The 13,796-nt window shown below is 60.5% G+C and overlaps 1 protein-coding gene across 1 annotated transcript; it reads right to left on the minus strand.

The window, feature by feature from the left end:
• FZD9 (frizzled class receptor 9) lies at window positions 1-2,328 on the minus strand. The gene has a single exon (XM_013189350.3). It carries the CDS (start codon window positions 2,195-2,197, stop codon window positions 446-448), a length of 1,752 nt encoding a protein of 583 aa, XP_013044804.3. The 5' UTR covers window positions 2,198-2,328; the 3' UTR covers window positions 1-445.
• Window positions 2,329-13,796: the final 11,468 nt, after the last annotated feature.

Raw genomic sequence — 13,796 nt, forward strand, 5'->3', positions numbered from 1 at the left:
TTATTGTTTTTTCCATTCCTTGCAGCTAATGATTTAAAAAAAAAAATCTAAAATAAATTACAGAATTAAATAAACACAAACTGGATTATTCCCCTTCCTGCCCCGGCCCCTGCTGCCCTCCCCCCCACCCTCCCAAAGAAAGCGTTAGAACAGTCACTGGATTTGGCAACAGCAACAAAAACAAAACAATCTCTAGGAAAAAGCAGCTACTTGTCAGGGTCGAGTGGTGCCCGGGGAGCTCCCTTCGGGTCCCGCGGACCTCGTCACCCCCAAACCAGTGTGCATTCACTCTCCTGCCACTCCGCCTTTGCCCTCGCCCCTTCCCTGCACCCGGTGGCTCCCGCTCCAGAGCGGACTCCCGGGAGGCTCCACTGCACTCCCCCGTCCCTTACCCGTGACACTCGCTCTCCCAGCATGCCGTCCCCAGGGAGAGGCAGACCCTGCTCTAGACGTGCGTTGGGTTGTCCAGATACGGGTCTGTTTTGGTCATATGCAGCATGACCGTTGGAGCTTTGTAGTGGCAGTGCACCCCGCTGCAGCTGACCCCACTGCAGGGCTTGCCCCTAGTCCTCATGCCCAGCTTCCTGTTGCACAGGCTCTGCCAGGTCTGCAGCGTCTTGGAGCTCCATACCCATACCCCACTGGTGATGCCCACCACCAGTGACATGAAAATCTTTAGCATAAAGACGGCCACGGTGGGCACCGAGGCCTCCAAGGAACAGTTGGCTGCACGCCGGCCAGGAAGGGGCACGCAGCCACGCTCCAGGGCCCTGAGGTTCCAGTAATCCATGTTCAGCCGCTCATAGAAGTAGCAGACGATGACGCAGGTGGCCGGGACAGTGTAGAGGATAGAGAAGACACCGATCTTCACCATCAGCTTCTCCAGCTTCTCTGTGTTGGTACCGCCTGTCTTCATGATCTTCCGGATATGAAAGAGGGCAACAAAGCCTGTAAGGATGAAGGAGGTGCCGATGACCAGGTAGCAGGAGAGTGGGATGAGGACAAATCCAGTCAGGGCGCTGACATCCATGCTCCCCACGTAGCACAGCCCTGTCAGCTCATCCCCTGCCACCTTCCGCATGGTGAGGATGACGATGGTTTTCATAGCCGGGATGCCCCAGGCGGCCATATGGAAGTAGCTGCTGTGGGCTTCGATGGCCTCGTGTCCCCACTTCTTCCCAGCAGCCAGGAACCAGGTGAGTGTGAGGATGACCCACCAGAGCGAGCTGGCCATGCCGAAGTAGTAGAGGATGAGGAAGACAATGGTGCAGCCCGTGCTCTCCAGTCCCTCCTGGATGATGTAGAGCTCCCCATTCTCCCGGTCGCAGGCGATGTTCTCAGCCCCTGCTACCGAGCGGATGATGAAGGCCACTGAGTAGACGTTGTAGCACATGGAGAGGAAGATGATGGGTCTCTCGGGGTACTGGAAGCGGTGCGGGTCAAGCAAGAAGGTGAGCACGGTGAAGGCAGTGGAGACAAAGCAGAGGGTAGACCAGACAGCCATCCAGATGAAGGCAAAGTCTTTGTCCTCCCGGGACCAGTAGACATCCACCCCGGGGGAGCACCTGGGCGCGCAGGAGAGGCTCTTCTCCACGTACTGGAACTTCTCGGGGTTGTCGCAGGCCCCCAGCCCATCGGGGCCCCGGCCCTCGGCAGTGCCCGGTGGCCAGGGCCGGGGTGCCACAGGCAGCATGCCCTGGCCCTTGTGGGGCTCGGCGGCCGAGGCGTTCTCGGGGGCCTCCATGCAGAGGGCGTTGGGGTCGTTCTTGGTGGGCAGCTTGCCGCAGTCTAGCGACTCGGGCCAGCCGAAGTTGAACTGCTCCATGATGGGGACGCACTTATGGCGGGCCTGCTCGCACATGGGGCGGCAGGCGGGGATGCTGGCGCTCACCTGGTCGGTGCACATGGGCGCGTAGAGGGAGCAGAGGAAGAAGCGCAGGTGGACGTGGCAGCCATACTCCACCAGCGGCGCGAACTCGTGCAGCTTCAGCGCAGCCTCGCGCTGGCTCTCGTGGCCCAGCAGGTTGGGCATGCGGGTCAGGTTGTACCCGATGCCGCGGCACATGGGGATGTCCACGGGCTGGCACCGCGCCGCCCGGCCCCGCGCCGCCTCCAGCGCGCCCAGCTCCAGCCCGCGGCCGGCGGCCGCCAGCTGCCACAGCACCGACAGGGCCAGCCGCAGCCGCAGCGCCGCCATGGCCCCGGCCCCGGCCCCGGCCCCGCGGCTACAGCGCCGCCATGGCCCGGCCCGCCCGCGCCCTCCGCCGCCCCCGGGCCCCCGGACCGGCCGCTCGCTGCCGCGGCGGCGCCGCCCCGGGGCAGCGCCCCCCGCCCCCCGCCGCCGCCGCCGCCGCCGCCCCGCGCCCCATGCGGCGGCGGCTCCGCGCCGCGCCGAGCCCCGCCGAGCCCCGCGCAAGGCGGCGGCCCGGGACAGCACCGCCCGCCCCGCGCCGCCGCCACGCCCCCGGGGCGGGCACGGGGACGGGGCCGCGCCTCTGCCGGAGGTGGGGGGCGGGGGGGGGCGGCGGGGGCGGCCCGCGCGCGAGTGGGGGCGCGGGGACCGCGGGGCGGCCCGGGAGCGGCAGCCGGGGGGGGGGGGGAGAGGGGGCCGCCAGCCCCACGGCCGGTGCCGCGGCCACCCTGGCATCCCCGGGAAGGGCTCCGGTGCCGCCCGGGCAAGGGCGCCGGGGGGCCGGGGGGCGCGGGGGGACCGGGGGCGCCGGGGGGGCCGGGGGGCCGGGGGGAACCGGGGGCGCTGGGGGTGCCGGGGGGACCGGGAGCCCGGTCTTGCCGCTGTCTCCGGCCCCCAGTCGGGCCGGGCTGCCGGGAGAGCAGCCCCGCGGGCACGGCGGGGCAGCACCGGGAGCCGGCGCGCTGCAGGCGGGGTCCCCGGGACCAGCACCGGGGGTGCCCGGGGTGCGGGCTGGCGCCGGGGCGCAGCGCCGTTCCCAGGCATTCCTGCAGACAGCGCCGAGCCCTGCTGTTTATTTAGTAACGAAAGAACAGGCTGTCAGCGCTGTTCCTAATCGCCGTCCACACGCTGACACTCCAGCCGTATATTATTTAAACATACCCAATTCTGTGATATAAGGAAATTCCATGGGAGCCGCTTATCAGTTACTCCAACAGTGTGGGAGATAAGCAGAGCACTGGAATTCCCTTCTGTCACAGCACAACTGCTCGCCCAGCTCTGGTGCCACTGGGAGATGACAATCGGGGAAAGGCGTTAGCGGGGTGCTCACCGGGGCTGTGCCTTGGGTAAGGTATGCCACGCTTCCCCTCGTGTGCTCCAAGAAATGGGCATTTGTGTCGTTGGCGTTATTTATTTATTTATTTTTTCCCTGCTGCAGGGCAGATTTGGGGGCAAATCCCCACCCACAGGCCACTTGGCAGGAACAGCTATGTCACCAGGGATGATGCTGTGGCTGAGCTGGGGTGGCACCAGCATGACAGGTACTAGGACCTGTCCCTGGGGTCCCTTGTCTTTTTCTTGTCCCCTCCTCCCTTTCAGCCACTCCAAGATGTGGCCCCACGGCAGGGCCGTGTGTCCCACATAGGGCGAGGGACCCAAGGGTGGCACTGCCACCACTTCAGGGCACCCCACACCCCAAAGCCCAGCTCCCAGCTTCTTGCAGCTGAGGCAAACCCAGCATCCCTTTATGGATCCGTTTGCTAAGAAAAACTTGGAAACATGACCTGGCAAGAGCCACGAGTCTCAGAAAACAGCTCTGAGTGCCCAGCGGGGGTTTGGGTGTGCAGCGGGCACAGCAGTGCCCACAGAAGGGGGCTGGCAGGGCCCCAGGGTGCCTGAGCCTCTGCACTGCCGTCTTGCCTGAGCCGCCTCCCGTTTTGCTGACACTGGGTCCTCCTGCACGTTCATCCAGTGGGGTTGCGCAAAGGGAAAAATCTATCTGGACACTTCTCGCTGCCCCCGCAGCTCCCAGTGCTGCTGCCTGGACTGTGAAGGGTTAATGGGGGGGGCGAACTCACAAATAAATGTCTTTTAATTTAATTTTGCTTTAATATGTAAAACTGTTGCTCTTGGCAGGGGGTGCTGCAGCCCAGCCAAGAGCAACATGTGGATTTTCAGAGTCAAGGGGCTCCCTTTAATGCAGAGCAGTGGCCACTGCTCAACTCTGCCCTGCACCCCAGGGTGGCACCCTGGGAAGCCCCCCCACCCCGACACCAGTTCAGGTGCCTCACGGGATGCCCAGGGGGCCCAAAGGCCCCATGTGGAGAGCAAAGGATCCGTGAGGCCTCCCCAGCACCTCACACACCCGCTGCATGGAGGCTCAGTCCCTGCTGTGGGGGCAGGAGGGGGGAACAACTGTTCCACTACCCCCCCCCCCAAACTTGGCCAAATCTTGACCATTTGGTGTGTTGACAGTTAATGGGGCGATCAGTGGTGACCATGCCCGCCCACTGGTAAGCAACCTGCCCAGCTATCTGCGGCAGTGCTGGCCCCCCTGTACCTGCCAGCACAGCCCCCATGGCACAGCTGAGAGGGGCGGGGAGCACTGGGGCTGCTGGGGGGTGGGCACGCTGAAAGCACCGTGCCCATGGCTGGGAGAGCGAGCAGCACGGCCACGCACAGAAGCTGAGGTCTCCAGCAGGTCTGGACGCCTTGCAGTGAAAACAAGAACACCAGGTAGAGCAACACAGCAGATTTATGGCTTTGGAAGTGTCCCTGGGCTGAGAATCCAATATCAATAGCTTGAATAAAGAAATCACAGAGGCTGCACAGAAATCCTGCCCGGGAAGCATCCAGGCTGGCGGAGTGAGGCCATATCGCAGGAGCCCGGGAGCCTGTGGTTCCTGGCAGCAGCTTTGCCCCATTTCCTTTCTTCCCGTCAACAGGGCTTGCAAACCTGTGCAAGATTCTCAGCAAGGGGAGGGAGAAGGAGGGCAGGAAGGCCACGGGTTGAGAATAATCCCATGTTGCTGCCTGGCTGCAAAGAAAGGCTGCAAGATGCTTCCCCCCCCCCCCTCCCCCAGCGTCCACATGGATGGGCACGGGGTCTGGGGGGATCCCTTGGCACCAGTGATGGGGACAGCCTCGATGGGAGTGATGGAGCAGGGGAGGGGGGATGATGGAGAAGGAGAGGCTGTGATGGAGCACAGGAAGGGGTGATGGAGGGGGAGAGAGAGATAGAGCTGGGAAGGGGCCTGGGGCGCTGCGCCATTGAGCCCTGACAGGGGCAGGCAGGATGTGCACAGGGACGTGGGGGCCCCGTGCCCTCTGTGCTACCTCTGCCCCAACCCTCGCCAGCTGGTTCAGGTCTGCCCAGGTGGTCCCAGCTCTTTGCAGTGCCAGGTTCGCAGGCAGGGGCTGTGGCAGGGACTTAAAGCCCAAAAAGCAAGGACAGGCCAGCAGCTGTGCCCAGGAGCAAGCCTCAGCTCCAAAGGACCCTGTGCTCTTGGTACCAGCTGGAGGGAGGACGAGGGCACAGCCCTGCGGGGATCCAGGCAATTTTCCCTTCCTGAAGAATTTCACAGGAATAGCTGGTGTGAAAGGCCAAGTGGTTCAATTTCAAAGGGATGCCAGCACCAGGGATGGATAGGCTGGGGAGCAGCTGAAGGGGGCTATCCTGGGAGGGCCCCCCCCCCCGGGCTGTGCCCCACATCAGGCACTTCATGGGGCCCCAGGCTGGCACCCACCTGGGCACCTGTGTGGACAGCTGGGTCTCCCTGCACCAGTGGTGTTGGTGGCCACAAGCGATCCCCAAGACTGGAACCTTTCTATTCCCATGCCAGGCAAACGCACATACGTGTGCGCAGCAATGTGCCTGCCAGCCTGGAGCAGGCCATGGGATGCTCTGCACCCTGTGGCCTCCATGAGCAGCCCCCACTCAGCACCAGACCGCCCACTGTAGGCATGTGGCAGTGGAGCTGGAAGCTGGGGATTTCTGGGGACAGACACTGAAGAAATGGGGGCAGGAACCTGGCACCGGCAGGAGGAGGCGGGTGAAGCAGATGGAGTTTCGTGGCACTGTCCCTGCCCCAGCCCCAGCCCCAGCCCCAGCCCCAGCCCCAGCCAGCATCAATGGAAGGGAAAAGCCATTTCTTCCCTGACTCAGGCATTAATTATAGCAATGCAATGAGAACCCCCGGGGGGGGGGGGGGGGGGTGGATTAACAACCCCCCTCATCCTGCTCCCAAGCTGCAGCTATTTTTATGGCTTCACGGGACTCTGCAGCGTGTGTCACCGGGCAGGCAGCCCTGTCTAGGAAGGACACTGTGGGCATGGCAGCACCAGAACATGGCATGGGGCAAGCCAGGGAGCAATGGGCACGGCCTCACATCCTGGGGGTTCCTGCTGTCCCCCCAGATGCTACCTGACAGCCCTGCAAGGCTGCATGTTGAGACACCCTGGCCCTGGCATGTGTAGCCTTAAAGGACAGGGCTTGTCCCCTCCTCGTCTCACTCCCCTTCCATCTGCACACTCACTCTCCCGGCTGTCATGGCAGGGGATGTCATGTTCTCCCAGTCCTGGTGCCAGGCTGGTGTGGGGTAGGAAAGCGATGCCCAAAGCTCTGCAGGGTCTCTGAGGGAGCTGTAAGAGCCCCATCCATGCCCTTCCAGCTTTGAGCCAAGCCAGGGCCTGACCCAACACTGCATCATGGGGAAGAAAACCTCTTTGCAAATGCCCCTGTGTCCTTTGGCCCCTGGCAAAGGGGAATGGCTGGGAGCCGTGGACGCGGTCCCCTGTTTGCATTCCCCACGTAAAAGGGAGATTATGCAGCCCTGGGCAGTAAGAGGTGCTGCTGAAATGTTGGAAAAAAAGGCAAAGCAGGGTACTGGGTGCTGAGACCCACACCAGGGATCAGGGTGAGTGGCATGGGGGCAGAGAGGACAGGCTGAGAGCCCTGCATGGAGACTGGCTCGAGGCTGCTCCCGCCTTGTGCTCTCCACTTTCATCTCCGTCAGCAGGGTGCTGGGGATGCTCAGTGCCCACTGCTAGCCCTGAGCTTCCCCTCACTGCTCCCAGCGGGTGGCGGAGGAACAGGATTTATCCTTACTGGCAGAGGGGATGTGGGCAGAGGGATGGCATCCCAGATGCACCAGGCCTCGTTAGGGCAACAGCAGCCTCCCTCCAGAGCACAATGGGGCAGCATGGAGGAAACGTCCTGCTGCTGGCAGCCATCCCTACCCTAGAGCAGCTGGGGACAGGCAGCACAGGGCACGGCCCTGGCCCCCTGGGAGCCCTGGGAGCCTGAGGGACCAGCACGTGGATGGGGACCATGTGCAGCGTGGGGCTGGTGGCTCCCCAGCCTCCATGCTCAGGGGTCAGAGCGGGATGACAGTGGGGTGCCCCTGGGGGAGCCCCAATTGGGAGGTGGCTAGCATGGGGACAGGCGAGAAAATTAGGCTGTCCCCCACCATCTCCCTTGGCTGCTTTTCCTGCAGACAGCATTTTTAGCTGGTGAGTGTGGCTGATAATGCAGCTGGCGGCACAACTGGCTACCTCCAGCCTCCTTGGAGGGCTGGGACGCACGAGCCTGGCCTGGAGACCCCAGCCTGCCCCAACGTCCTCCCCAGAAAGCTGGGCTGAGCCGTGTCCTGCCCCAGCCTTCTTGCTCACCCCAGCAGACCCTACCGCAGGGAGGACAGGACGCAGGCAGGCCTCAGCAGCAGGCATTCACTCTGAACCCTACTGATGGCAGCACCAGCAGTTCACAGCAGCTGCCTCACAGAGGCTGGTGGAGGACTGGAGCTCGCTGCCAGCAGACCGAGCTCTGGGAACAATGGGTCATACAGCCACCAGACCAGGCCATGGGGTGACTGTCTGCCCCACAGCTGACCTTCAGCGTTCCCCAGTGTCCCGGCAGACCAAGAACAGGCAGAGGAGGAGCATGGTGTTTGAAGCAGGCTCTGTTGTGCTCCCAGATGACTTCCCAGGCTAGCACAGAAGCCCTTTCATCCCCAGCCCCGCTGCCTGCCTCTTGCACCCGCCTGCTTTGCCAAAATGGAGCTCTTCCCCAGGACGCCGTATCCCACAGTCCCGTGGTGCCGCCGGGCTGCGCTCCCAGCATGCCGGTGTCAGCGGCGGCCCCGGTGCAGGCACACACTCGGCTCTTTCTTCACCCGGTCCAGGCCCCTCGGCCCCGCGCACAGCCCGGTGCTGGCAGGCGGGCCTGCACTGCACAATGTGCCTCCTTGTTCGCCCTGTCCCAGGGCCTGCTTGCGGGGAATGGCAGGGAATCGCCTCCGTTTCCTGCTGGAGTTTTATTACATCTCCATATAAATAAATAAATACAACTCAGAGGAGAAGACGAGAACCATGGGGCAGCTTGGAGCCAGGCAGGACGTGGGCTGGGCTGAGCCCTGTGGCGGGGCCAGGAGAAGGGGGGAAGAAACCAGGTCTCACCCTGCCGGGAGCACCCCAGCATGGCATGGGACAGTGGGAACACGCTCTTCCTGCCCTTCCATCCTTTCATCCCCTCGTCTGCATCCCTATGCCTTCTTGCCTTTCACACTGCGCAGAGCAGCGTGCTCCCCAGGCAGAGTTTCAGGCTCTTCCAGGCATCCCTGCCTTCCCCCACTCTTGTGCCTCTCCTTCATCCTCCAGTGACTGCAGCGGCCCTGTCCTCGCACCCAGCTCCTCACAGAGCTGATAGCCAGGACACTGTGCTGGCCTGGAGGTGCTTTTAACTTCCTATTGAGTGGGCCAAAGCGCCCATTCAGCCAAACCAAGGCAGGTCTCCAGTGAAAGCTGAATGCACTGAACCCACAGAGCCCCCAAAACCTCCCCTGCCGCCTGTAAGCATGAGTGGCCTCTTGGCAGTCCCATGTGCACATGCCAGAAAGTCACAAAATGATAGAATCACTTAGATGGGAAAAGGCCCTTCAAATCATTGAGTCCTCCTCGTGCTTGCTGCAGACACCCCTGTGGCAGCTGGAGGCAGAAGCCTTTCTCCCAGCTGCGCAGCCATGCTGAGGAGCCGGGGCCAGCACCCAGCTACCACAGACACTGTCACGGGGCAGGGGTGGCCTGGGAAGAGTTTTGGTGCTTCCACCAGTGCTTTTAAGTGGGTTGGCTTCAAGTCCTTCAGCGAAGTTCAGACTGAGCCCTGTGAGCAGACTGAGGCAGATGAGACTAAAGCAATCTCCAGCTGAATATCTGCACAGCCCTGAGATCCCACCCCCTTCCCAATGCCCCGTTACTGGACAGAGCTCATTGGCACTGGGGAACGCAGTACTACGCCGCTTCTTTTCTTTCTATGACCCAAGTCAGCCCATGTTCGGGTCACAGTCCTTCCTCTTTGTGACAGCTCCTACCCAATGTTGTGTCTCCTCTTGCTCTCAACTGACCCCCTGGTACGCACGTCCTCCCCTCCCATCCAGATCTTCCTTCAGTACTTCCCTCATCTTCTCTCTGTGTGGAGTGCGCTCAGAGCATCATTTCCAACCTGTCCAGAGATTTGTTCCAGGGAGAAGTTCTTCAGCCATGTCTCTTATCTGTTTACCTGGGCACCGTGGTCATTCAACAATTTCCATTGGTATCTCCACCCAGCCTTCGCGCATGGTTGATAACCACACAATTCTTCATTTCAGTGTGCTTACAGCTGAGCTGCTGCGGATGAGCTGCTGCAATAAGGAGCTGGATTACTCCAGCACCCTACAAGGCCAGGACTGACACTGATGTCCTGGCCAAGCCAGGTGGACACTGAGTTTTGTACACTTTTGGACAAAGGATTTCCAGCTCCAATTCAACTGAAAACAGAGCCCTTCTGCCCTGCTGCCTCTCACCGCCTGCAGACATTTGGACTTCATGCCCACACAATTGTTTCCTTATCATCACCAGTCATTCTGGTCCTCACCGAGCCTCGCAGTATCAGATGCCTGGTCAGATGGTCTCTTACAATCGTGATTGATCAGCAAACATCGATTGCCTGCCGACACCCGCTGGCAGTGCCATACCCACCCCGAGACACTCCTCGGGGATGTCCCAACCTGACCCGAGTGGGATGCCCCAGGGACAAAGTTCAGGCACAGAGGATCCAAAATGGAGAACTAAAGCCCCAGGCAAGCACTGGTGTATGCGAGCAGCTGCAGGTCCTGGGAGCGTGCAGTGCACCCCAGCAGGACGCTGCTACCAGCGGCATGCCACACACCTGGTAAAAGACATCCTAATACACAAACATCTATGAAAATACTAAAGAATGCAAAGCTTTAAAAAAAAAAAAAACAGTGCAGATGGTGAGTAATCAGAGTGCCTCCTTAATTTTTGAAAAATTAGATTTTCACAAGATGGGGTAGTGCCTCCTTAGGGCTGTCATCATGGCACTGAGAGCTCAAGACAGGAACTTGGAATGGAAACCCTCAGGTATGTTAAACAAAAATATTATTTACCATTCACTTACTAACCCTGTTCTCATCTGGGGAAAAAAACACAGAACTCCAATGTTTATTTAACAGGACTCAGCAGTTTGGGGTTTTGCCGATGGTGCCTAAATATAGTTCATGAGAAACAAATAATCTTTCAGGGGATGCCCCCTCCCTCCACCTCTCAACCACCTTTCTTTAAAGGTCAGACAACAGCAGGGAAGGCTCTGACACCACTCTGGCAACTGCTGGCACTTGGGCATGATTTCTAAGGGAAGCGAAGGCTGGTGCACCAGCAGCTCCACGAGGGTTAGTTGAAGTTGACACGCGGGCACTGTGTGGGGCTCGCCCTGCGACACTGATCCAACCCATTCGTGTGCTAGAGGGCTTTGCTCTGTCCCGTTCCTACCTCTGGCTGGTCCCCTTTGGGCCTCTGCTCCCCTCTAATCAGCACCAGCCCTCTACGTGAGCTGGGAGCACTCAAGGAGACACAGAAGGGCAAAGGCTCATATACAGTACTGGGCAGGGGAATGCCTACAGGTCACGTCACATCCTGCAGCGGAGCCAGAGCAAGGTCCCAGCTCTCAGTGCTGGCAGATCACCCTGAGCCCTGCGAAGTACTCGCTTCTGCCATACACAGTGGAGGCAGGAGAGCTGCTGCCCAGGAAGGGGCCACAGCTCCACGGCAGGGAAGAGATGGTAACAGCCATGGAGATGGGAAAGGAAAAAGAGTGAAAGGATTAAAGACAGGGTGAGCCCTCACTCTGCCAAAAGGTCTTAACAAGAAGAGCTCATGGAAGTATTTGTAGAGGATGAAAAGTGACCCAAGCCTTCTTCCCCACATGTCTTCTTTCCCTGATGTCCCGCCCGTGTCTTCCCATCCTTAGCCTCTCCCCAGCTACCTCCCTGGTGCTGGGAAAGGCAGGAGCTTTGCCAGCCCCTTCCCGCACCGGCTCGCCCTTCCAGGCTGGCTTCTGCAGGTGCTCGTACAGACATCGGTAGCAAGGAAAAAGGATTTTACTTAACCTGAGTCATCTTTTACCTCTTTACATCCGCCATCATCTTGCCTTGTCTTAAGGGCAAAGAACCAAGAAAAGGAACGTGCCCTGAAGCTGACAATGGCAAGCAGAGCTGGACAGGAATGTAAATGTACCTCCAGATGTGCAGCTTAGACCAGCGAGACACGCTGTGCGAGGGAATGCTGCACAGCACTGCACTGCCGTGGCTGTGGGTGAGCCATGCCCAGCCATGCCAGGCGCTGCCCTCTCAGATGGCTGTCGCCCCAGGGCACGCCTTACTTCTGAGATTCCCTTTCTTCCCACCTGAAAGCCCAGAGGATCACAGGAAGCTGCAGCAGCTGGTCCCTGGACACCCTCCAAACATCCCCAGCCTGTAAAAGCCCCAAGAGCTCAGAGCAGAGGTGGGATGGAAGGGCAGAGCTCTGCCCACTGCTTCACCCCCCCAAAATCCCAGAAAGGAGGGAGGCTGCTGGCGGTCCCCCCTCCATCGCGTGCCCAGGGGGACAGGGAGCCCCATGGGTGCTGTGCCGCAGGAGGGGGCAGCAGGGCCAGGTGGAGCCCTCAGAGCACAGCAGCAGGTTCCCATCCCGCTGCACTCCAGGGCAGCAGCCACTCTGCCACGGCACAGCTTCCCGATCACATCTCTTCTGCCACCCCAGCCCACACCCCTTGGGGGCCACAAGCACACCCCTTCCCTACAAAGCACAGCTGGACAGGCTGGTCTGTGCCCTGGCAGGCATTTAATGTCACAAACATCCTGGAAAAGGAAAGCCTTCCTTGCTGTCCCCACTCGTCCCACCTCCCACCCTCTCCCCCCTTTGGGCCTCCACATTTTCCATCCTGTGAGTGCAGGAAAATGTGAGGGCATGGAAAACCAAACCATTCCCCAGCAGCCATGCCACCTTACTCCTCCTCATCCCCTATCACCTTGCAGTTCACACATTTCCAGTGCCTGTGTCCAGCTCCCGGCTTCTCCTTTGCCCTGGGGAGGCAGGACCTGCCCTGTCCCACCCGGCCCATGGCGCAGGGACGCTGCCCTGTGTCCAGCACCAAGCCCTCAGGGCGTGCTGCGAATGAGAGCAGCTTTCAGCGCTCGCTGAGGCTGTCTGGAAGGAGCGAGCTCTGCCACCGGGACCCAAGGCAGGGAAGAGAGTGAGGGCTCAGGAACGCCAGCTCAAAGCTGCCTGGAAAACCTCTGCAATTTCCCCTGGTCTCTCTGGCACTCGGCGCTTTCCCGTTAGCCTTTCCAAGAAGCAGCTACGCTCAGGGCGACTGCAGGCGCCTTGTGACTGCAAGCCCTTCCCCAGTGCTGTACCCAGCCGTGTCCTGTGGATGTACCGTGCACGGCTCCAGCCTCTGGTAGCTCCACGCTCTCAGCTAAAGCCAGCATTGCACAGGGGGACCAGCCCCTCCGCCTGGCACGTGCACGTCCCCCACAGCCTGCCCCAGCTCACACAAGGCTTGCTCCGTGCCCCCAGGTGTGGGAAGCTCTGGCATTTCTCCCCCCGCCCTGCTGCAGGAAGGCAGAGCTGTAAATCTCACTTTCCCTGCTGCCGGCCAAGTCGGGCAGAGTGTCAAACGCTCCCTGTGCCAGGGCAGGGTCCCAGCCACAGCTTTCAGCCCTATTTTAAGTCAAATCCGGATCCTCCTTTTTCCCACCCACTTCACAGATTTCTCAGCTGCAACCCCAACCTTTTCCTGGACCCTTCCTTTCTGCCCATCCGGACACACACACACGTGCTCGTGCATGCGTGCATTCACACACACAACTGCCCCTGATGAGGGCAGGAGCTCACTGAAGGGGATGCGATCCACCACCCAAAGTGCTCTTCCAGGAGAATTTCTGCCCCGAAGAAGTCTTATCATCATCCGTCCCTGATGCACAGCTCCTCACACGCCTCCCCACTGCAAAGCTTGTCTTCAGCATCCTGTTGACTCAAAGCAGGATCTTGTGTGCCTTCAAACTCCCACATCCCATAGCCAAATGGAGGAGAGGTCCCAAGGGTCCCGTGCAGCATGATCCAGGGCCAGCTCCAGCAGCGCTTCCAGGGCTTCTCCACAGCCTGACTTGGGCTGAGCAGGGCTGCCCCCTGCAGCAGCAGGTCCCTAGGGTCACACACATGGGGCCACTGAGTGCAAAGGCCTGGGCGTTGCTCACCCAGGGCTGGCAGGGCCTGTGGGCTCACCCCGCCATGAGAGCATTGCCGTCAGAGCATCAGGACAGCGGGAGCCCTTCAACACACTCGTGTCTGTAATAGGGATGGCCACAACAACAGATGAACCAGGAGAGCCGCCTAAGGGCTTGGGGGATGCTCCATCTCCCAACCTGTGCAGGTTAAACCCCTCCCAACGGCACCCTTCATCCACAGTTTGCATCAAGCAGACTGACCCACGGGGAGGTTGCTCACTGAGCTGCAGTCCCACGCACGAGCACCTCCTGAGGGGGAAAAA

The sequence above is a fragment of the Anser cygnoides genome, chromosome 18 (assembly GCF_040182565.1).
Source record: "Anser cygnoides isolate HZ-2024a breed goose chromosome 18, Taihu_goose_T2T_genome, whole genome shotgun sequence".
In the NCBI taxonomy this organism is placed as follows: Eukaryota; Metazoa; Chordata; class Aves; order Anseriformes; family Anatidae; genus Anser; species Anser cygnoides.